Below are 24,878 nucleotides of genomic sequence, written 5' to 3'. Positions count from 1 at the left end.
TTGGATTAGATATGAACTACCTTTAGTCACAGACCCCCTACGTGACCTCACGGACCTTTGAATTTGCCCACCAGCAACGTGACAGGGAAAACTGCTGTGCTGTGCTTGAATAAAACCCCTGTTCCCCATTTCCCTTTCCTGTGAACACTAATCCTTCAGCTGGAAATCATTGCCTAAACGTAAGAGGTCTATTTTCCTTCCCTGTTTCAGTGTTCCCAGGCCAGCCTGGGAAAGAGGCAGCAGTGGTCCTGGACCACACTTTTGCAGATGCTGTCCCAGTCTCTCAAGCATCCCCCTTGAGCTCTCCAGCTCAGGATGAAACATCACCAGCATCTCTTAAGTCAAACATGAGGCTGGCTTCTCACTCTGCTGTGCAAAACAGCTGAGTTGGCTTGTGGACAGGGGAGGGATGTAACGTGGGAACGCGCATACGGCTTCAATTTGAAAAGTGGCTAAAAATAGCTCCATGAGGCTCCCACGTTCACCGAGTCTCTCCGGCAAGAGATCAATCTTTGCCAGAGAGTCCTGTAAAAGTTTTTCTCCTCTTTTCTCATCTTGCTTTTTCTGGAAGCAGCAGAGATGTAGTTTACACCAGCCTTTTACTCACCATCAGTAGGTTTCAGAATTAATCACTGGTACCTCAGGGCATGGCTCACCCTCCCAGAACCACCACTTTGGCTCCAGTCCTCCATCTACCCCATATGAGTAACAACGTGACTTGACAAAGGACAGAGTCATCTATTTTTTAATTTTTTTTTTTTTCGCTTTACCAGATTTTTTAGGGCATGAGTCACTGTAAAAAGCCTTGGCTTGCTGAGCTGCTGTGAGCCAGTCCCAGCGCACCTCTGGCTGGCTGCTGTAAAGCTGGGCCTGCCAGCCAAGGCTTCTCCTGCCAGAGCCGGAGGGAATAAGTTTGAGGTGGCTGCAGTACAGGAGAGCTGTTAAATGGGACTCTGCCCAGGCTCACTGCCACTCTGGTCACCCAGCTTCCCTAACACAGCATGAGGTCACTTCCCTGCCAAGGGTGGCTTATCCTAGGGGCTGTGCTGACTGGGGAGAGGAGAGTGGACACTGTGAGTGGGATATTGTCTCAGGGATGAATTCAGACCTGGGCAAAAATTGCTGCCCAAGCAGATGCAACTCCACACCCAACTCAGCTTAGCAAATTTTGGGAGCTCTGTATGCTGTATTTTCCCACTGCAGTGATGGGATCCCTTCATCAATACCTGGCATATCCCTGTGCCTTTGGAGAGGTGGCTCTCTTCTCCAGTAGAAGCATGGCTTGTATCTCATGCTCTTGCCCTGTTCATTTTGATGTCACATCCCTGCAAGCAAGGGAGGAAAACCCAGGGTCCTGCCAGCTGCTTCCACCAACCTCCTCACTGATTTCTCCAACTCGCCTTGACCATTAACCCTGTTATTTCCCAGTGAGCTGAGGAATGGATATCCCTTGCATCAGATTTTATTGCAATAAAGATGACTTTCTGCCAGCTGCCATGACACTTGGCATTCCAGCCTTCACATTTGGCTCTCCAGCCTCTGCCACAGCTCCTTAAAAAGCTGAAGCAAAATCTACCAGCTTTATGCATTGAAACACATGGCTTTGGATGGGCAAGCATCTTGCCAAGCCGGCTGCAGGGATTCACTCAGCTTGGCACTCCGAGGGCAAGCCTGTCTTCGTGCTCCGGCTGGTCTAGTTGTTTCTTAACGAAAGAGGCTCTGACAACACTGTTTAATAAGGAGCCACTTTGCCTCCAGGGATGGGAGAGAGAAATATGGTGCCTTGACATGTGAAAGGCAAATCTTGTTTGCTCCAAAACCATTTGTTGGAGAGCGAGGGAAGCTTGAGGAAATGGTTTTGGCTCTGAGCAAATGCAGTACTCGGGCTGCTTGACTCTGCCATTCCTGTCCCACCCGTCCCAGGGCAGCTCAGGGGCTTCGGTGAGGTGGAGTGCTCTGACCTGATGATGAAGGCTCCTCTGGTTTCCAGGAGTTTCCGTTCACTGCTGAAACGCTTGAGCAGGTTGATCATGAACTTGTAGAAGTAGGAGTTCATGGTGGGGGTGGAGGGTGAGCACTCCAGGCCTTTTGTACCTGGGGAGGCAAGGGGAGAGCAAATTAGAGCTGCCAGGGCCCTGCTGCCAAAGCCTTCGTGAGAGGGCAGACACCCAAAATACAGACACAGCACTGAGAAGACGAGGGCAGGGGCATGGGAAGATTTTCAAGCCTCATATAACCACATCTGTTTGGTTAAAGCAGAGCCAGCCTAGTGTTACCTCTCTCCAGCCCAAGAGAAAGCATTTTATGGTGGTTGCAGCCCTGGAAGCAGCACCTGGGGTTAAAATGGCATTTTTTGGGAGTTCATCCCAGAGCTATTCAGCTTCAGTAGCTGCTAGAAGGAGTGCCTAAGGCTCTAAATTGAGCCAATCCCATCTCCTCAGATATGGCATGTACACTCATCCCAAAACCACCAGATTGCTGGTGAGTTGAAGAGCCTGCAATCCAACCACATAAGCCACAGATGCCCTGAGCCCAGTGTGCATGTAGTGGCAGACACACACATTCAGGCCATGGCACAGACACTGGTTTACACTCGCTGATGTGATTTTCCCTGAGCAGGAGCCACTTGGTGTGTCATATACAATGTGCTCCAGGGCTAGCCTAAAGTACTGGTCAAACCACAGCAGAGCTCTGGGCTTAAGGATTGTGCTAGTCTGAGACTCTTGGCAGGGAGGGCTGGGAAAGGGGCAGCTCCCAGCTCAGGGAAATATCCCTTCCAAACACAAGAGCAGGGAGCTGGCAGGTAAAGATTGCTTTTCCCACAGTGAAACCCCAGGGGAGATGGTTTATTTAGCAGGACAGCACTCAAAGCAAATGTTTGGAGAGAGCATTTCAAAAGCGACTTTGCAGCAAGGGGAGCTCTCTCCCTTAATTTCTCCTTTGGAAAGGCCATGTCTAACTGTGGTAAGAAGGGAAGCCAGCACACACAAGCACCCCAAGGCTATTTCCCCACCCACTATTTCCATCAGATAACCAAAGGAAACCTGAGCAGTTTGATTTATGGATGTTGTCTGCTTCTACGGACACTCAGCGGAGCATGGAGCAGCCAATTAAAGATGCAATTAAGCTGCCAAAGCCCAGGAAAGCTGATGGAAAAGCTGCTGGTCCGTTTCTATCCTGCCTCTCCAAATGATACACAAGAGATACACACAGGGCAGCTTCTCCAGGTTTGGATTTAGCATCTAAGAGAACATACAGAGCCCATGAAAAAGGAAAATGAAATTCGAGGTCATCCTGACCAGAACCCAGTGTCCTCTTCCTGCTGGAGCTGTGTGTTCACCCACCCCATGATGTATTTGTAACCCCAAGCCAGGCTTTGAAGCAAGCAGCTCCCCGAGCACAAGTGTTCACCATCGAATCATGTTTCCCCTCAGCTGCAGGGAAGATGATCTGGGCAAAGGAAAAAAAAAAGGGGGACCCAGCTGAGCCAATGTGCTCCAAAACAAAGGTGTGTTTGTTCGAAGGCAAGGAGTACCCGGCGTGAAAATACAGCCATGCCCCACGTGTCGTCACTACAGCTGCTCAGCACTGCTCAAAAGAGAGCAGAGACACGGTCTGGAGGTGAAATGGGGCACCTCTGCCTTCCCACTCCACCTGCCTGCAGCTCAGCCTCGAACCTCCCAGCAGAGCCTGGGAAGGCAGGTGAAGACCAGGCAGAAACTGTCTTTCAAAGCTGCAAAAGTGATACTTTTGCCCATTTAGCAACTCCAAGGCATCCAAACCCGGCTGTACTACAACATGAGCTAGCAGCAGGTAGGACATCCCACCATCATTTCCACCAGCTCACAATACTCCAGTGCTGTAGCTTGTCTGGGGAGGGTCTGATCTTGGAGTTTCTCCCTTCTCAAAAACAGTCTCTCTGAGCCCCACAGCACCATCAGTGGCACAGTGTTCCCTCCACAAAGCAAAGCCAGCTTTGTGCCTGTCACCTCACATGCCTTCCAGACAAACTTTACATATCCTAAAACACGTCCCAAAGAAAAACAGGAGGAGGCAGCAATTTTTCTCCTCCCTGACAGGACAAGCACTTCTGCTGTGCACAGGACAAAGCCCAGGAGCTGTACGGCTGCAAGACAGACCAGCCACAAGCACCTTCAGATATGTGCTCTGAAGTGCTGCAGCACCTCCTGCATTTTCAGATGGAGACTGGGAACAACCTGCTGGATCAGTTGAGTATCCAAAAGTCAGAACTGCCTTGGAGATCAGATCCCAGCTACAGTCTGCAGGACCTTCAGTACTGCTGTTTTCTTCCATCGACTGGTTCCTGAACCTTGGATCCTTCTGCCCAGCCTGGGAGCAAGGAAGGACTGCGATACAGAGATGGTGAAAACAAGTCTGTGCCCTGTTTTTCTTAGGAGGAGAAAGCATGTGAGTCTACCTACTCCAGGGAGCCTCTTCACCATCCTTTGCCTCTGGGAGCACTGAGACCGAACCCCAGAGGGATCATTTCTCCATCCTTTGCCCACCTGGTGCACAGCAGCTATGCCTGCATGTCCGTAAGGAAGGTTTCCACTGTGGCACACCATGCCAGAGAAGCCTTGCCAGTGCTCTCTAGGGCTACTGCTAGGAGTGAGAAACCAGTGTGTAGGAGTCTGCCAGGCTGTAAAAGGCTCAACCAAACCTCAGATGGAATTTAAACAGGCAATACTTCTTCCAAGCAGGCAAAGCAGTTCTTTTCCAAATCCTCCCAATCCTCCAAACGTCCTGTTTGCTCTGTTTACAGGATGTCTAAGAAGTGGCTGGCACCTTGTGTGCCATGGTATAACCCTTCCTGGCGTAGCCTGGAGCTCAGCTCACTGCCCTGTGGGTTACAGCTCAGCACAGTGGCATTCCCAGCCCGACAGAACTGTAGGAGCAGCTTGTCAAGTGTTTCTCTGAAGCACGAGAGACAAGCAGGAAGAAGTGTTAAGAAAACTGTGGCATAATTAATTGAAACTTGCACCTCTCCCCCTTTCCCTGAAGCAATACTTTGCAGATCTGTAACCTGCCAGATCTGCTGTTAACGTAGCTGGGGCTGGTGGCACGTCACGGCTCTGCTGCCTTTTTTTTTTTTTTTTTAATCCAGTGTGGAGGAGGGAGCTGGAAGAAGAAAGATCCATGCTCAGAGGCATGATGAAACTCAGTCCAGACATCCACTAGAATACGAACAAATGGGAATTTTGGGCTCAGCACACTAAAACATGATGAAAGGTAGGTGGGAATTGCAGCTCTATGGCTGCAGTGAGTCCACATCAGCCTGGGTCCTTATAATTGAATCACAGAAGGGACCTTAAAGCTCATCTCATTCCAACCCCCATGCCATGGGCAGGGACACCTTCCCCTAGACCAGGTTGCTCAGAGCTGCATTCAGTCTGGCCTTGAACACTTCCAGGGATGGGACAGCCACAGCTTCTCTTGGCAACCTGTGCCAGTAACTCACCACCCTCACAATAAAGAATTTTTTCCTAATATCAAAGCTAAACATATTCTCTGTCAGTTTCTGCCAGTTTTACACCATTATCCCTTGTCCTATCAATGACTACAGCAACCTTCTGCAGCCCAGGACAACAGGCTAACAAATCCTTTCCCTGGATTCTCTCACAGACAGGGGCAGAGCCAGGGACACAAGCAATCTTCTTGGATCATCTAAGTCAATACCAACATCTGTTCCCCCAGCCATGGGTGCCAGCTCGAGCAGAGCACAGCGAATGTCTGCAAACCCCCAGTGCATCCCTGAGCGCTCACCAGTGGCTCATGCTGTTCCCACTGCTTGCGTGGCCACACTATAAATCAACTGAGACAGGCAATTAGGGATCTATATTAAAGCCCTTATAAATATATATTGTACATCACCCTGGAACATTCAGGCTGTCTGGCTGCTTGATGGGCTGAGCTGTGTCGAGATCTACAGTATCCAAAGTGTCCCCACATTGCTCCGGGTGAGCCTGGCAGACACCGACACGAACTTGGATTTTCCTATCTCAGCCACAAAGTTCTGAACTTCACCCTGGCATAAAACATAACTTCTATTAATTTACTATAATTGGTTTCAAACCAGTCTTAATTAAAACCGGTGTGGACTTGCTTAACTCATTGAAACCAAACTGAAATAAGATTGGAGCAGAATTGATTCCTTTCCGAAGCGAGCTAAAGCTGGGTAAGCTGGTTAAAGAGTACCCACAAGGGTATTTGCGGTGGTTTAGCTAAAATGATTTACCGCAATCTCTAATTGAAGCAATTTCAGCTCGGATATAGGGAGGGTAAGCTAAGAGTTGGCGAGGCCAAGCATCCTTCCCACCCGAGTGCTTTCCCCAAGGCATCATGTTTCCAGCTCAGCCCAGAGAATGATCTCCCTCTGCTCCTCTGGGAGCAGCAGGGATAAACCCGGCGGCAGCAGGAGCTGGTCCATGAGCCTTCAACCCGCCCGAGCGCCAGCGGCGTGGGAGTCGGCACTGCCAGATGGTGCTTGGCGAAACCCCGGGCAGCGACGTGGGAATCTGTGCGGCGTATCCCCCCGGCAGCCTTCCCCAGGATGTTTTGAATTTTAGCTTTTGCAAACACGGAGTGGTGAAGCCTCGCGGAGCAGGATAAAAATAGAGCCGTAAAAAAGGCAAATCCTCCCCTCCTCCTCCCAGAAAGCCGGCGCAGGGTGTAGCTGGAAACAGATGTGAACATGTCGGCAGCTCAGCTGGGCTCTGCAAAACCTCCACTCTCCCCTCTCCGGAGCACAGGATGCTGCTGACGAAATAAACCCATCAAAATTCTGGATTGCACGGCCAGGGGCTGTGCTCAGCCTGGTTTTGCCTGGGCACACATGGGATGTTTCTCCCCTTCCTACCTGGCTAAAGAGCCTTGGGTTTGTAATTCCTGAGACTTCAACATCTCAACAGAAAGGGGGCCTCAGATAGGTTGGGGTACCTATTTTGATGTCAAATGAGGCTTTTGCTGCTTCTGGTTCTCCCCACCTAATGCAGAGTCTGTGCTCATGGCTGCCTTGGAGGAGGGCAGCAGGCAATGATAATTCTGATGGTTTTCCTAGGAAGGTTAGCCATCCGCTACTGCCTCATTTTTCTTTGCTAAGGTAAATCAATAAGCAAAAATGCAGCAGGGATATAGCTCTGTCATTGCTGAGGACCACAAAGTACCCAGCAGAGCTGCAAACCAGGAATGGTTAAGCTTCATGGTGAGCTTAGAGTAGGTTGAAGCTCCTGCATGGAAAGGTGGAACATATGGAAGGTGACCTACAGGAATGAGCAGAAATGGGCTTTGCTGGGCTGTTTCCATACCAGTATTTGTTCTGCTAGTTTGCTTTTCACCTCGTTCCTCACCTCACCCAACAAATTCCTCACAACATCTTGGGGAAACTGAGGCAGCCCAGCAAAGTAACTCCAAGGGAGGGCTCGGCTAAGAGTGATTTATCTACACCATTAACTTCTCCTTTGTTCACCACTACAAATCAGTAATCCCAGCTGTTATTTGGGAATCCCCAGGCTTTCTGGCTGGCTGTATGCTGTGACCATCTCAGGAGGGATGGATACCTGGAGGCACGCCAGCCGAGTTAACACTACATCTGGATGGTCTCTCCTGGGGTTTTCCATGACATCCCAGCTCTGCTGTTACACTGCATCCAGGAAAACAAACACATCACCCTTTCCTTCAAATTCCTCTCCTCTCCAGGAGGCAGAAGAACATTTTTGACAGTCAACCCTCCTGAACAGCTTCATGCCAGGAGGAAAAGAGATGCCACAGACACTAACCATCAGGAACCAGCCCACTGAGCTCAGAGCACTCAGGAACAGCCCTCTTTTCTCTTGCCTTCTTGGCTCCTTTGCTCCCTGCTGTCACACTCCTGATCCTCCAAAAACTTCTAGAAACTGGTTCATTCAAGAGCAAGTGTTTGGTGGTGTGATGTTAGCTGCCTCATTGCCTTTTGTGGGGAGGATGAGTAGGGAAGGGTTTCACTTTTATCCTTCTTTAACACTGGAAATAGCAGTTTAGCCATCTGACAGGAGACCACCTTCTCTTTTCCACCTTTCATGGACCTCCTGCACACTACAGACTCTCACCTGATGTTTACAGAGGCTGCCCTAACATTTTACAGACTATCTGGAAGTGGGACCTTGTCATACTCTGCTACTTGTGCAGATCTATGATTACACAATTAAAGCAACAGACAACGAAAAGGGAGTAGTTTGACAGCACTGAGAATAAAATCTCCCCACCCCCAAGACCAAGATATGTTGAAAGCAAACCCCTAACACAGAATATCTCCACTCTGGAATGTTGCATGTTCTCCAGGAGGAGGATACAGCAGGACTGAACTGAACAGACTGCATCTCTCAGGGACTTCCAGCAGTCTCCTCCAGAGTAATCCACTGACTCCTGGGATATCCATGGTCTGCCAGTGGAAACCAATGACCTCAGGCCCATTAGTGAATCCACATATGGAGTCAGACTCCCAGTAAACATCCTATAGCGTGAGGTGCTCAAAGGGTACAGCACTGTCCCCACCACCTCCGGCAGGAAGCCAGGCGGGAGAGACCGGACCAAACTGGAGAGGAAACAAAGGGCTGTGACTGCTTCACCTTACAAAGCTGTGCAGAAAGGAAGGAAGAGATGTGTGCAAGAGTTACCCTGTGCAAGGCAGCAGCTGGTCTGGCATCCTTTTGGAATAAGCTTTTGTCTCTTGTGCTGAGCAGAGCTGTAGGCCAGGCTGGAGGGCTTCCACCTATGGTATCATGGAATGGTTTGGGTTGGAAGGGACATTTAAAGGCCATTTAGTCCAACCCCCTTGCCATGGGCAGGGACACCTCCCACTAGACCAGGTTGCTCAGAGCCCCATCCAACCAGGCCTTGAATACTTCCAAGGATGGCACTCCACATCTTCTCTGGGCAACCTCTTCCAGCGCCTCGTCATCCTCACAATGAAGAATTTCTTCCTATATACTTAATCTAAAATTACTCTCTTTCAGCTTGAAGCCATTCCCCCTTGTCCTGTCTCTCCATGCCTTGTCCAAAGTCCCTGCCCAGGTTTTCTGGAGCTCTTTCAGGCACTGGAAGAGGCTCTAAGGTCTCCCTGGAACTTTCTCCAGGCTGAACAAGCTCAACTTCCAATCTGTCTCCTCAGTAGAGATGCTCTAGCCTCTGATCATCTCTGTGACCTCCTCTGGGCTTGCTATGACAGCTCCATGTCCTTCCTGTGCTGAGGACCCCAGATCTGGATGCAGTCATCCAGATGGGGTCTCACCAGAGTGGAGTAAAGGCACAGAATCACCTCTCTTGACCTGCTGACCTCACTGACAACCACTCTCAGGTCATCTGCTACTTGTCTCAACTTCTATAGGGTTGGATTGCCATTGTACTGACCAGACTGGCATTTGCACCATCACTCCAAAGACCAGGAAGCTCTTGGGCACAGCCCTGCAGCCCTTGTCCCTGGAAAAGTGGGCAGAAGGTACCAAGGAGACAGTCCTGGAAGCCAACACCAGCCACCCTCAACCAGGGCAGTCAAAACAGGTCGTGAGGAGATGCTGGGTCTCCTCGGGAGTGCTGAGCTGGGCTGGCCCCAGCTCATTGTGCTTGGAGAAGGCGTCGAGGGCAGCTGACCTTACGTAACCGGAGAACAAAGCGGCTAAATAAAAACTGGAGCTGGGAACGGGCTGCGGAAGTGGGACACGGCTTTCCTGACTAATCAACCAGCATCTGAAGGAAACCAAACTCAATGGCAGGGAAACAACTGCATAAACACATCCCGAGGGAAGAAAGGGAGAGAGAGGAAGCGTGGGGAAGACCATGGGGGCACTGGCCCCTTCCACCTCCACTCCTGCCCTTACTGCTTGGCTAGCAAAGCCTGGAGCGCCAAGACCGAGAGCACAGCAGGAAACCTGCCACGAGCTCAAGGATTTCAAAGGGTGACCTTGCTTGTTTACCTGCAAAGCCACCAACTGCACACTTGGAAGAGCCTCTGGGATAGGAGAGCATTTGGGCTGGGATAGCTCAGCAGTTCTCCTCCCACTGCTGGCATCAATGACAACTCAGTCTGAAGTGGATGAAGGGAATGGAGAGATTAAACCCTGGGGAGAAGTGCTGGAACCCTGCAGCCCTCACTCTAATGGGGCAACAGCATCCATCCTACTGCCAATACAACACTGTCTGAACCACAGCACCCTAGGGAACCATCCCATATATATCAGTACAAAACCAGTGACTCCAGAAAGGGGTACACCCTCTCTTTGGGGCCAGTATCTCAAGATTTTTGCCTGGGAAGGACAGAGTTCTGGCTCACTTGCTCTCATCACCTGGGACCATGCTAAGACAAGGGAATTTCCACTGGCCACTGTCCTGATTCAAAACCCCTTCCCTTCAAGCAATCCTCTGACAAAAGAAGTATTTTTCAGGAGCCTCTGATTTGCCAGGCATAACCCAGGAAGGTCCTGGCCCAGCTGTGACCCTAAAAATTTCCCTGGGGGAGCTCCCCAGCAGCCCATCTAGTCTCAGCCTTGGGTGGTAAAAGCCAGATGGGATCGGGGCCATGATAAATGTCCAAGGTCAATGAACCAGCTTCTTTTTCCCTCCCCAAAAACATGTGCCTTTGGTTAAAAGCCAATGACCTACAAAGCTCAGCCCCAAATAAATTCTTAAGAAACAATTTTCTGGTGCATTATAAGAAAGAGAAAAATAGGTGAGGAAGCCAGAGCCCACTAGGACCTGTGTGGGGGCAAGTTGTCCCACCTTGGGACAACGGGAGCTCTGGCTCTAGCAGATCTACTCCAGGAGGGGAGTGCCAGACTCTTTTTAAAGGTTACACTTGAGTAAGTGAAGCCAAGTTGCTCTTCCAGATAGCTAACACAGGCCACGGCAGTCGTTAGGATCCACGCCATCGAGACTGCTATTTTTAGATCATCCAGAAGGAAGGAAACCTCAGACAGCCATCAGTGTGAGCTGAACTGCAGCTCCTCAGCTGCTTGCCCAGTACTGCAGGAGCTGCTCCACACAGGCAGTCTCACTTCTGACAGTGGGAGGATGGATGAGATTTGCAGAGGGCTTGGCGAGGTCACCAGCTCTGCAGCCCTCACCTCTCCATTGCAGAGATAACGCTCCCAGCAGGAAACAGATAGATCTAAAAAAAAAAAAAAATCCCACCCTGAACAGCCCAAGACCTGAGCTGAATGCTGGTGCAGACATTTATAAGACCAGAGAGGGGCAAGTGATCCAGGATCTTCAGAGAAAACAAACCCTGCGGTTGGGAAAGCAAAGCCTCTCTCTCTGGTGGTGATTTTGCAAGGCCCTGTGGCTGCATCCTGCACAGGGAGAGGCAGCCTTGGCTCAGTGCTCGGGTTGCAATCCAAAGCTCACATGAAATGTGCTTTTGGCTGGGACGACCTGGCCTGGGGAGTACAACAGGGAGGCCCTTAAATAGCAGCGGAGGAGGAGAAGGAGCAGCCAAGCAACTGTAAAGCATGAACCACAGACAAGGGAAGGTGAAAAAAAAATTTCCCCCTGTGCTGGGATAATTAATGAAAGGTTGTTTTTTTTTTTTTTTAGTTTTCCAAGTCCCCAGAAAATAGGATCGTCCCTCTTCATCTCTCTCCTGAGGTTTTGCCAGACACGCAGAGCAACACAACAGTTCATAGCCAATGTGGACAGCCTGGCACAGGGATCCCTCTGCAGATCTATGGATGTTTTGGAGATCTGGGATTGCAGCCAGCATCTCATCCTAGGGCTCTGAGGGCTTTTACAAGGAGAAAAGAGTCTGGAAACCAAGGTCCCATAAAAAATAGGACAACAATGACATCTCTCCACACTGGCCTCTGGGGCATCCTGCTGCTAAACTGAGCCCTAAATCCCTAAAACATAAACTAGGGGAAAGAGTAGTAAAAATAAAAGCAGCGCCCTGGTCTGTGCCATGGCAGACTTGATCCCCAAACTGTGCTGGGTGGGGTTGAAGACACTGATTTATTACTGTAAAAGAAGCTTCTCCTTTTGCCTGAGCAAACCTGACTGGTGCCATGGAACATGGAGAGAAGCCAGGGGCAGGGAGGCACGGAACTGTGGCGCAGGGGCACTCACTGGAGGAGCTCAGCTGGCCAGCCCTGGCTGGGACATGAAGCTCCACTGGGCCAGGTCGCACATCGGAGCCATCAGAGGGACCATGACCCTCCTCTGTCTGTCCTGCTGGGGAAGAAGCAATCTCAGCCAGCAATTCCAGGTCCTTCAGGATAACCTGTAGAGAGAGGGATGGTGCAAGGTGAGCTTTGCTTTCCAAATCCACATAAAGGGGGTCAGGTGAGAAGCAAATACCAAATTTGTGGTGAGAAAGGTCTAGTAAAAGAGGGCTACCTACAAAATTCCAACTGGAAATTTCAAATGCTCTCTGAGGGGTGCGGCAGGAAAGACAAAAGAGAAGAAAACAGCAGTTTTCTGCTCTGAGAGTCCCAAAGAAGCATATGAAAGAAAACCAAATTTATACAACCAGGAATCAAACTTGCTTTCCCTTGTCCCACTTTGTGGAAGTCCGGGTTTTGTGCTGCCTTCATAACCACAGATCTGGGACAACTCTAGCAAGAGAACAGGGATGTTCTGGGGACACACACCAGCCAGCTCCCCTCTGCAAGGCAGCATCCAGGGAAGGCTCAGCGGCTCAGCTCAGGACGTCAAGGCAGAGCTGCCATTCTGATTTCATAGCTCTTTCTTTCCAGAAGTCACCAAATTGGTCTATATATAGCATTTCTGGAGAAGTTATTACTGGGTGGGTTTTTTTTTTCCATCCTAAACCCTTCTCAAGTCTCAGGCTATTTTGGGTCTCCCTTCATTCACATGTCCTTCGGTCGAGATGTTTCATCAGCTGTCCTTGATGTTCTGAGTGCAGCAGGGCTGTGCAGAGCAAAAAGGCTGCCAAAAAGGGTCAACTGCCACGTTTTTACTCCTCAACATCTGGCAGAGTACATCCCAACCACCCTTTGCCCACTAGCACAGTATCCCAGGCTTTCCCTGTATTCTCACAATGAATCTTTCTGAAGAGCTGCAGTTATAGAGGAGTTTTAGTTTCTGAGCTAATATAGAAAACCCCTCCCCTGGAAAAACAAAAAGCCAATTATGTCTTTTTTTTTTTTTTTTTTAAATCATGCTAGAAAACATGACCCCTGAAAATCAGAAAGAGGAGCCCATGGGTTTTTATTCTGCACAGATATCTTAAGCTGAGTGCATTTTTGGTTTTTTGGGTTTTTTTTTTACAATTAAGGCTGATTTTCAAGCCCCCAGCAGCCTCAAAGCAGGCAGTGTGGGGCCTAGGTTGTGTATGGTGTAGAGACAGTGGTGAGGAAGCAGCCTGGCACAGGCACCACAAGGCTCCAGCATGCTTGGGAAGACCCTGTGCCTACAAACATGATTAAGTCTCAACCCACAGCTCCCAATGGCAGGAAAAGAAAAAGACAACAACTTGTACTGTACAACAACTGGCACCACTGTGACGCTCCAAGCCTGGGAGCTCACTGCCAGCGTGTAAGGACCCTGCCATCACCAGCCTTCATCCTCATCCAAGGAGAGGAGTCTGTGGTCCCTGGCAGAGGGGAGACCTTGGTCCTCCCTCCCTGCCTGGATTTCAAGCATCTGTGGCTCACATAGAGTGATGCTGGCTGTGTTTTGCCTCAAGTGGGAGATGTCCCTGAGCAGAGCTCAGGATGCCTGGTCTCCTGAAGCACTATGTAGACTCTCTAGTGGCTAATCATGTGACTCAGCTGAACTTGCAGCCTTTGAACAGGCACCAACTTGGGTCTCAGGCTCTCACAATGGGGAAATAACACCCGTAAAGGTTTCCAAGTCATGTTGGCTGAAACTGGCAAAGGGACTCAGCGCTTGGCTATGAGAGCTGGCAGTCAGGCAAGAGCCAGGACTCTCATTCATGTGGTGCATTTTGACAAACCAAACACAGCCAGGAGCTTAAGCCATGTGTGGTTGATGTACAGCATGACCTAGCTACTCATGACTGCCTTCCTGCTGCACTCACTGCTGCCTGGTGCCCCCACCCAGCCACATCATCCAGCTTAGTTTTCACCAGCAGCTCCCACGGCTTGAGAAAAAATGACCAAGTCCCTAGGCTAGGCAAAAATCAACCCTGCTGCCTCCCAGAGCTTTTAGAGTCATGACTTGAGATCAGATCCTTAATCTAGCCTCTCAGAGCTGTGTGATGAGCCCCATCTCTGAGATCCTGCTTGGACTCAGGATGCTCTGGGCAGGGTATCCAGGGCAGCAGTGACCAGCACCACTGAGGGGTATGCATGGACCTCTCAAGCTTTGGAGAGGTTAAGGGGTATAACCCCTGTGTAGGTTACAGGCAGGAGGTAGAAAAAGCAGCATAGGCTGAATTTTGCAGCTGAAAACCATGGAGGAAATAACAAGCAGGAGGGATCAGTACATGAGCACTGGGAGGAAGAGCAGGCAGCCGCCAAGACCTGGGGTTTTCCAGCCGTGGGAAAGAGGCAGGAAGCTCCAGCTCCTGCTGCTCCTTCCCCGCATGCTCCAGAGAGGGTTCCCAGCTGGGGACAGGGGGAAGGCAGGAGTGCTTGGTATGCACTGCACATCCCTGTGCTAAGCAAAGCTGGAGCTGGCGGCTGGCTTTGTGTGAGCCAGGAGGCTCTAAGAAAGCAATATCCTGCCATTGCCATGGCAACGACTGGCTGAGCCAGGAGCGAGCTGGTCCCATCCGTCAGGAAGCCAGAGGCTGGACCTGACAGCGCTGGAGCACGAGGGCCAGAGCCTTCCCAGATGCCAGGTGAAGGTGTGATCCTGACAGCCAGCCTGGAGGATCAACCCCCAAGGGCGTTTTTCCTGATCCCGTGGGGATTTCTGGGAAGGTTTCCCAGTGGTGATGAGATGTAGGACAGTGTGCCCTGCTCTGGGCAAACGTGTGCCTGGTTAGTGTAAATAGGCAGGAGCAGGAAAAGCAGCATCATGATGGATGGGGAGACCTGTCCAGTGTCTCAAGCCATTTTCAGCACGGGGATGAAGAGCAGCATGCAAGAGAATGAGCTCTGGGTGGCCAGGGAATGAGAAGCAGGTTTTCAGACAGTTATAAATAAGCAGCTATTTCTCCTCTCTGAGAATAGATAAGATTTCTCCCTGCGTTGCTTTCAGAGCATGGATTTTGAGGGCAAACACAACTGTCAGCTTCTCCAGATCTAGGTCAGGTTAATTTGCCGCTTGTTCTGGTTGAACGGAGCCGAGAGCAGCTCTGCTGGCAGCAGCACAGGGAAAGCAGCCCCCGGATGGTGTGTGCCCGATGGGATGCACCTCCCTGTGCGTGCAAAGCCGTGCCTTGGTGCTCCTGGAAGAGGGGGAGCATTTGCCTCTTGTCAGAACACTGGGCTGGCCCCAGCCCAAGGCAGAGGAAGGGGAGGTGACCCCAAAAGTGCTGCAGACCCCTGGGAGTGAGACTTAGCATCCCACAGCACGTGATGACTACCAGGACACCAGAGCAGGCTGCAGCAGCAGCTCCTGGGACACATGCAGCGACAAGGATATGGACTGGCTCATCAAGGTGCTGTCCTTGCTGGTGTTTACAGATAAGCTGGGAAAAAAAGGAATAAATTAAAATGCCTGTGTGCAGTAGGGAGATGCTCCTGGGTGGCCTTGGATGTCCTAGTGGACATCCAAGTGGGCAACGAAACGGGGCATTCAACATCAGGTTATTCTTGCCAAGAAGAAAATGGGAATTCAGCTGAAGCAAGATATTACCAAGGCAGAAAACAAGAACGTTAAGGGCTGCAAAGCACTTCAAATGGGCCCAAGAATCCAGGAGGCTGAAAACACCCCATGGCATTTCCAGGATGGACAACACAGGTGGTGGAAAGACACAGTGGGAACAAGGAAAAGTCAAGGATGCTGCTGGGTGTTTCCTCCTTCTCCACAACATAAACGCAGCCCCATTTGTTTTACATTTTTCCTCCTTTCAACGCCTTTATCTGTAGCCAGGGAAGGAGGTGAGCATGGGCAGGCAGCCCTGGAGCCAGGAGTGGCCTGGAGTGAGACTGGCCGAGCCTCAGACACACACAGTGTGAAAAGCAAACTTGCATCCTCCTGGCCTCCACTAGCTTTAAAGACAGAAAAAGAAAAGAAACCCCACCATTAATCTTCCCACACCAATTTAACTAAACCTCTTTTCAGGTCTCTGACACAGCAATCCTCTGATCTTGCCAAGATCTACTTTTTTTGCCTTCCCAGGAGAGGATGGGGAGCAGAGGGAAGGCAGAAGGCCTGGGGGCTTCTCCTCTCCTCCCCTCCCCAGGGCAAATCTTGCCAGGTCACACTAACACATGCTCACAGCACCAGCAAATACAGCTGGCAGTGGGGGAAGGCACTTGGTAATAGAGCTACAGTCATCCCAAAATAGACTGGAACCTGAAAATTCCCTGCCCACCCTCCTGCTTTTGTAAATCTCTCACTGTCCCTGCTGGTGGGAGTGTGAGGGCCAGGCCTGAAGCACCCAACACTGTCACAGCTCAGAGCACCTCTTTAAATGTGTTTAATTAGTGCACAGGGAGCTTAACATGCCACATGATGCCAGTCAGGGCAGGATGCCAAGCAGGTATTTCATAGAATTGTAGAATCCCAGAATATGCTGAGTTGGAAGAGACCCACAAGGATCACTGAGTCATGGAATCCTTAAGATTGAAATAAAAAAAATCTAAGATTACTGAGTCCAACCATCATGCTCACAATCAAGCTATGTCCAAGTGCCACAAGTGCTATTTCTTCATGCATTGAAGGGCAGGGAAGGAGGCAACACCAGTCCAGCTGGTGGGATGGGGGGCTGTAACAGCCCTGGAGTATCCCTGCAGGCCAGGCTACAGGAAGCTGGATGCCTGCAAACCCTTCAAGTTCAACACTCACTGTCCCAGAGCTTATTACAGGTAAAGGGTTTGCTTTTATTTGCTGTCTCCCACCCCCCACCTCCCTCTGCATGCAGGGAATCAGGCATCCAAAGCCCAACTCACCAAATCTTGCATCCTGTATCTCCATCCCACCCTAGACTCTCTCCAAGACAGCTCCCCGGGACAGAGATTGCTTGTCCTCGATGGCAGACAGGTTTTCTGTGGTTTTAGTCTGCTTCATAACTTCAGCCAGGAATGCTACAAGCACCACCTCAAGCCCAGATTGCCAGTTTACCCCACTTGTTCATTGTATGTATAAACTGCATATGGATGCATATACATAAGTTGGGAAATTGTGGTCTGAAACTGGGGCTGAGCCAAGAAGCTGCCTATGGCTCATACTCCCCACAAAGAAACTTCCTATTTCTGCAGGATGCAGCACACAGATTATTGTTCAACCAGGTGGTTTTGAGTCCTCTGGGAAAGCATCACCCCACTTCTGCTTACAGGCTGCTTCCACTTATGGCAAACCAGCTAACTGCATTTTCCACTATCTGACTGGAATTATACACATTTCTCTATACCTCATTTCAGTCCCAAGCTCACCCTCAGGGTAACTTCCCTCTTGAAAACCAGTCACCTCCTTACTTCAGTACCTCATAGCTTTGAGTCTCCCTCTGGAGAAGCTTTACCAACAAAAAAAGTTTAAATAAAGCCAGGCATACATGTATTACAGTTCTTCTCTTTGCAGTCTTTAGCTTACACCCTCTGCTTTGCATCAGATCACAATATTTTGGCTGTGGCAGATGAAAGGCCAAGAGCTGGAAGACAATGGCTTTAAACACAACAGAGCAAAGCTCCAAACCAAGCCACACTAAGACAGCTATTTGCATTGCCACAAGCCTTTGTTCAGCTTCATTGTAGTGGGATTGGGTGCAATAGGAGAAGTTCACCAGGATTTAGTGTGACAGCAGAGCTCAGAGCAGAGCAGAGGCGTGGCTTTGAAACCCTGCAGTGCTGCAGCGGGACACTGCAACAGGACATGCAAAGGAAAGAGACGACTATCAGTATACCACCACCTCAGTGTTTTCTTTTCTTCTAGTTTAATACCAGAAACCCAAAGGAGGGAAGAACGTTTCAGCTTCTTGTGAGAAGTTGGTTTGAGGGTCATGTAGAGGTTCAAACATAATAGAATCACATAATGGTTTGGGTTGGAAAGAATCCTTAAAGCTTATCTGGTTCCAACCCCCCTTCTGCTAGATACCTTCTGCTAGATAAGGTTGCTCAGAGCCCCATCCAACCTGAACACTTCCATGAATGGGGCAGACACAGCATCTCTGGGCAACCTGTGCCAGTGTCTCATCATCCTCACATGGAAGAATTTCTTCTTAGTAACTCATTTAAACCTGCCCTCCAAAGTCAGTGGCAGCCCAGGCTCAGTTCACTCTCTAGAGAAGGTCATCAACTCTTGAGGAGACTTCTGAAGCAAGTATTCTGTACTCAAAGTCCTGCCCAGCCACTGCACAATGAGCAAGTTTTCATGTTAGCAGAGTTGAGGAAGCCAGAGTCTATCCTGCTTCACATCAGACACCAGCTCCACCTCATGCGTTATTCCTGCATGACTCAGACAAAAGTCCCAACACAACTTTCAACTCCCAACAAGATTGAGGGGAGCAGATAAGGGAACAGGAACACGTTCAGCCATAGAGAAACCGCTCAATCTTGGAGCCGGAAAAAGGGAAACAAAGCAAAGAAACAAACTGAGCAGCGTCACCGCTTCACAGTTTTCTCAGAGACGCCTTAGCTCCTGTTATATTCGCTTCAGCTCAGTCCCTGGATCCATTCAGAATCCAGGGAACTGAAAGACTACATCCAAAGCTGCCTTTGCACCATGAACTTGCAGAAGGAAGCAATTTGAAGAACATGTTTTCTTTTAGGCAGTGCCTATCAATAGTGGTGCCTTTAGCCTCCAAATGGAAAGGTCCCACTCACTGCTCCCAAACAGCATTTCCTAACGTTTCATCTTCCCTAACATCAGTTTTTCAACCAGGGTAGCAAGATTCCTACAGCTGAACTGAGCAGACAGTGTAGAAAAACCCACTCCCAGCAGGATCCGGTTACATCTTGTAAGAAGTTTTCAAGCACATCAAATTTTAAGCAGGGCTCTTATAGATTGCCTTCAAAAGCAAGTCTCAAACGCAGGACGGAACACTCTGTCAGGGAAGCACAGGAAACAGCATGAGGTGACGCAGTGCAGCAGCACAGAATCTGACAGCCAGGAATCCTGGATCCTGACTTGTCTACATATCAAAGAGAACTGCCCGCTTCAGCTTTGCTCCAACTTCTCTGTGATGCCTTTGTGAATCTTAACTAGATCTCTTGGCCATTTCTTTACTGGCACAGGAGAATTGGGTAGGAAGGGGAATAGGAGAGATAGCAGAGATGACTCAGGACACTGCAGATGCATCATGAGATACTGGTCCCTGTTCATCACGGTGGAGGTGGTGCAACACCCTGTGCTAACTGAATGACAAAAACAGGCATGAGAACTTAAGGGGCATGGATCTGGCTCCATCCAGTGTGAGTCCTTCTTTGCTTTGGGCTTGATTATTTATGGCAAGTGCAGAGAGAGACTGAGAGCACCTCAGCAAGACAAGACATTAACAATCTGGTGCCTGAGTACAGTCTTTTAGCCTAATTCACAGACTAGCACTGACCCTCCAAAGCCAGATTGTCCTTTGGTGATGAGCTGGTGACAAATAACTGCTCCAGGGCACATCAGCAAAGTGACAGGTAACCTCCAAACTGTGTAAAGGGACCAGGGGAAGTCTAGGCACTACAGAAGGATGTTCAACCTTGCTGGGAATAAAGACGATACTGACACTGCTGCCCAGCAGGTTCCCGTGGGGAGGAGGGCAGCATCACAGGACAAAGAGCACAAAAACCCTCTGAAGATGCGTGTACACATTTTGCTACATCACACAATGTGCACAGCCCTATCTAGAAAGAGGAGAGAGATGCTGATGTGTAGCTCACATAGGCCCTCATGCTGACCAGGTAATCCCCAGGCTGTTATCCAGGAGCTTCTGGGGGGATCACAGTCTGCAGATGACGTGGGACAATATGACTGTGCACACAAATATTGCACTGGCTAAGCAAGCACCCCACATCCCCTTTCCTAACAGACACTGACATGGCAGGTTAGTTAGCTCAGACTGTCCTCATCATTCCCAAAACTGTCCAGCTCAAAATCCCTCTACTATTTCAGTCATTTCTATTTCCTCTGCAGAAAGCAGCAAATCTGGTTGACAGCCAGCTGAGTGGTGGTGTTTAATGGATTGACTTGTCTATGGATTTCCTTAAAAAAAAAAAGCCACCTCCAAACATTTAAATAAATAGAAGCCAGGATTAAATAAATCAGCTTAAAATTACTTTAGAGCCATTCCCAGTTATGTCACATGGAGGAAATGCATCACCAGGGTCCTTTCTTCACTGTTTTTTTCAAATATTAATAAGCAGTGTAATTGCAACATGACTCACTGAGATCTCCTGCCAAGCTGGAGAGACTATCTGCAAGATGCAGGCTTTCTAGAGCGTTGCAAAGGCAGATGTGTGCTTGGGGACTCTTTTGGAAAGGTTTGCATTGTAAGCAGCAGGGGATGGAAAACGGCCAGGCAATTGCTTGCCTTTGCAAGTCATTCCCTCGCTTGCTCATTCCCTTCCCTCCTCTCTAAACGACCCCTTCGCACATGGGAATTATTGCAGAACTGGGGTTTGGTGCTCTGAGTATGCAAGGCACAGCATAGCCTATGATTTTTTATTCCGTGGGGAAGGCCTGAGATGAGAAACCAGCCAGGATCATTTGTAGTTCCAGGCAAGAGGATCCAGCTGATGATGGAAGCTCCACCAGTGCCTGGGCCAGCTGTGGGCCATGCTGCTGGCCTCTCACCCAAGCCCTAGAATGCTCCAGAGAACAACTTAGAGAGGGGTAAGACAACAACTACACCAAAATAGAGATGACTGGAACCAGAGCAGAGGGGTGAAGAAGCAAGACAAGGAAACAGGAAAATGGTGCAGTACCTTGGGAGATGAAGGGCAACAGCAGAGCAAGCTGGCTAAGTTTGCTGCCTGATTATCTTTGCTCACTTCCAAGCTGAGTGGCTCCCAGCCAACCTGATGCCACTGGGCATCTACTGCAGCCTTGCCAGACAATGTTGCCCTCCAAGCAATGGGTCCTGCCTCATGAATATGGATTTGGCAGTGTAAGCTTGGACAAAATCTCCCTTGCATCTTTACAGAGGTTGTTGCAAGGCACCTGAATTCCCACTCAACAAGGATCTTACCATAACCCCAGTCCCATGGGTGAAGACCCATCTGCCTTTCCAGGCAGGCAAAAAGGATTCTTAGGAGCAGGCTTTGAAGGATCAACTCTCAGAGATGGGAGAACAATGTTTATACATCAGAGAACCCCAAGACAGCAGGATTGTCAGCTGGGCAAGTACCTGCAGGCTCTGCATCAGGTCTCCTTCACTTTGGCCAACAGGGTAAAACCCCTCAGTGCCAACAGTGGCAAAACCTCACAAAACACCTCAGTTCCACCAAAACACCCAAAGTCCAGCTAGATGTGGAGACAGTAAGGTTCCAGGATTTTTGTAGCACCTACCTCATCTGACTCATCTGAGAGGGTCCGCAGCAAGATGGGGAAGAGGCTGTCGGTGTGTCGGAACATCTGGAAGCAGAAGGATGGGTGGCATCAGTCCTACAGGCCTGGTCATGCCCAGCCACAGGACACTTGCCCTGAGGGAGGCTGCCAAGAGCTTCACCAGCATTTTCCATCTGAGCTGGAGAGCTCTTCTCACTCAAGCTATGGGGTATCTGGCAGCTAAAGCCTTCTCAGAAAAGGCAAGTGCACACACATTTACAAAACTACCAAGACAATTACAATTTGCACTGCTATCAAGGCAGTGGAACAGGCTGTGAGTTGACACGCTCAGTTGAATGCTGAGTCCCCAACTTACCTTACGAGGAGTCTTTATGTACAAGTGGTAAAGCCATTTCAGGACTGCAATTCTGGTCATCATCCCAATGGATGTATCACTAAGGTGGTAGTCCAGCACCTGAACTATTCCATCCAGGTTCAGGGTCACCTGTATCCTTTCGCAGCTGTATGGAAAGCAGAGAGGTTTGTTCAGTGCTGTAACATCCAACTCACTCCTCCCACAGTAGGGAAGTCTACAACACTCCAGAGGCTGCATCAAACACCTCTGTTCAAACCCTCACTAAATCAGTTTGCTAGTCCAGCTAGGCCCTCAACATTTCCAGAAATGGGCCATCCACAGCTTCTCTGCAAAACCTATTCCAGTGCCTCAACATCCTGAGTAAAGATGTAAATATCTAATCTAAATCTCTCCTAGCTCAAAACTGTTCTCCCACGTCACATCACTGTCTACCTACATAGTCACTCTCCTTTTTTATAATGCTTTGGAAGCGACAGAAATCTTTGGTACTTCAAGGGTTATCACTTTTCCCAAAACAGCTGATACTTATGCATGGGAAGGCACCAGTCTAAATGAAAACAGTAGCATGGCTGTCTGAGAAACTGGTCCATAGTGCAATTGCCAGATTTGGGACTCAAACATTAGAGATTCATAAAATGCACTCAGAATCCGCATCAAGGTTGACCAGCTCAAACAGCTTCAGAGAACATTAACCCATATACACTTAAACCCCAAACTGAAGAAGGCATCCAGGATCCTGATGATTTGTCTTGAGAACTGCAGATGGTGCCCTGTATGGGAATGAGTTTGGGATGCAGCTCTCTGCTACAACCCTGCCAAGACATTCATCTTGATCCCAAAAGATCAGGATAACCCTTCATCATAAACAAGAGATGAAAGGAAGTAACTCCCTTATTCCACCAGGACGTTGTCTCTTTGTTAGAAATTGGTGCACACTCTTAGCTCTTGGCCCTCCAGTTTTTCTTGCAGATAGCTGGGACCTGCATTGGGACAGGTGACCCTAACACAGAAGTCATCATGACGCAGCATTTTTATGTCCTGATTGTGATCCTGAAATCTACCTGATGGTTTCTCACCTCTTTGACAGCAAGAATACGGTAAGTATCTGTCCCAGGAGGCTCATTTAAGGAGAGATGATGGTAGGAGAAGACCACCAAGGGGAGGCTGCACTCAAGAGCCATGTCACGCCTCTCATACCCAAGCTACTGAATTATTCAAGGCTGGACCAGGCTCTTGCTGATTTTTCTAGTGTGCACAGAGCTGCCATGCATCTTGTTTGATAAGAAATCCTAAGGGGCAGATTTCTCACGGTATAATTTGCAAGTAGAGCTGTGGCTTAATAGGATTTGATCTTCCCCAGGACACACGTTGTAAGGGCGAGACGAGGAGACTGCAGCCCCTCAGAGCCCTGCGGGGATCTGACTGCTTGATCTGCCTCACGTAACAGATGCTGGGGGCTGCAAATTGCATTTCACTTTGATGTTGAAAACAACAGCCGAGGGCCAAATGCTCAGACACACGGAACTGAGGGGAAGGAGGGACCCAAAGCATGAGAGTTTGGGAGAGATGTCCAAGGGAGCAGCATTCCAGCTCATTTAAGCCAGGCTGAATGAACACTGTATTTGGTTTTCCTACAAAACCATCTCCCATGGCAGCTGCATAGCCTGCCATGTTCCCAGTACATGGATGGAAGAGGAGAATGAAACCTTGATCTGGTAACACCTCCATGCCAAATACGCGCATTGCCTGCACACAATGGAGATAAAGAAACCTTAGGGTAATGCATGTTTTCAGAGGCAACAGGCCAAAAGGACAGCACAGAGAATTGGTGCCTGAAGCTGGGTACTTTGGAGGTGGCTTTAACACTGTCCCATCCCACCAGCCCCATGCTGCTGTGAGGCAAGTGGGCAGGAAGCAGGGTGCCATGGGTTACCACAGCACTGCTGTCTGCTGATGCTGGACTTCTAATAGCACAGTAGAAACTTGCCTCTACAAGCAATTTCCAATCTGGTTTGTGCCAAAATAATTTGTGAAAATCCCTTTTCCATCACAGCTGGTGATGCAGTATCTGGGTAGAGCCTGGGTGGCTCAAGCCAAAACCCATCTTAGTGGACCCCAGGAGGTGGCTGGGAGCACTGACCTGGAGCCAGGCAGCCCCCACCCACACTGTGTACCACTGCCCTGTGGCTCCACTGGGCTCAGCCCCCACTAGGAGGGATTGCAGCTGGGAAAAGCTCCTCATGGGCTACCCTCTGTCCACAGCTGCTGAGATAAACGTTTTAGGGGGGTTGCTGGTGGAGAAGCAGATCCTTTACTCAGCACAAAACCCAGGCACCACCATGAAAGGTGAGAGGGGTCTGATGAACATTTGAAAAATATCTGATGAACATGGGAGATTGTGCTAAAAACCTCTCACCAATCCTCTGAGATAAGAATGGCACCAGACTACCATGGGCTACCCCCTTTGCGGGGGTTATGGCAGCAGCTGAGCACTGCTGCAGCTCCGGAGCCGGGCTGCAGCTCAGCCTGGCTCTCCCTAATCCCCAGGCAGGAGGGGGCGGGAGCAGCAGTAATGGCATTGCGTTAATGTGATCCTCTGGGCCTGCCACGCCGGCTTCCAGCGCCGGCATCTGCGGCAGGGCAGATGTCAGATGCAATCACTTCCATCTAACCCACTACCCCAGATTCTCCTCCCGAGCATGAGCGTGGCCCTGGCACCACCCCTGCTGTTCGCCTGTGACAGTGAGAACATGTTTTTAGGGCAAATTGAGCAATGATGGGGGCTGTGCCAGGCTCTCACCTCTGGATACTGGGAGTCTTTGCTCAAGCTCAGTGGTGGGGTAGAAGACCCATCCCCCAGCACATCCCCCAATCTCAGAAATCACCCTCCAGCACGGGAACTGACCGTACTTTCCCACTACATCCAACCCACAGTCATGTTCTTCACTCCATG

At 49.7% G+C, this 24,878-nt stretch overlaps 1 protein-coding gene across 3 annotated transcripts in view; it reads right to left on the bottom strand.

Moving 5' to 3' along the window:
* VAC14 (VAC14 component of PIKFYVE complex) overlaps nucleotides 1–24,878 on the bottom strand; it is a 58,880-nt gene that overhangs the window by 18,727 nt on the left and 15,275 nt on the right. For all 3 annotated transcript variants that reach the window (XM_066327745.1, XM_066327744.1, XM_066327746.1), the window contains 4 exons: nucleotides 21,926–22,070; nucleotides 21,571–21,636; nucleotides 12,109–12,262; nucleotides 1,962–2,094 (listed from right to left, as the gene is read on the bottom strand). In XM_066327745.1, coding sequence (XP_066183842.1) covers nucleotides 1,962–2,094; nucleotides 12,109–12,262; nucleotides 21,571–21,636; nucleotides 21,926–22,070 — 498 coding nt within the window. The remainder of the gene's footprint in view (nucleotides 1–1,961; nucleotides 2,095–12,108; nucleotides 12,263–21,570; nucleotides 21,637–21,925; nucleotides 22,071–24,878) is intronic.

Source organism: Sylvia atricapilla, chromosome 12 (genome assembly GCF_009819655.1).
Source record: "Sylvia atricapilla isolate bSylAtr1 chromosome 12, bSylAtr1.pri, whole genome shotgun sequence".
NCBI classification, from domain to species: Eukaryota; Metazoa; Chordata; class Aves; order Passeriformes; family Sylviidae; genus Sylvia; species Sylvia atricapilla.
Note: the sequence above shows the minus strand (reverse complement) of the source record. Positions and strands in the feature narration are given on the sequence as shown.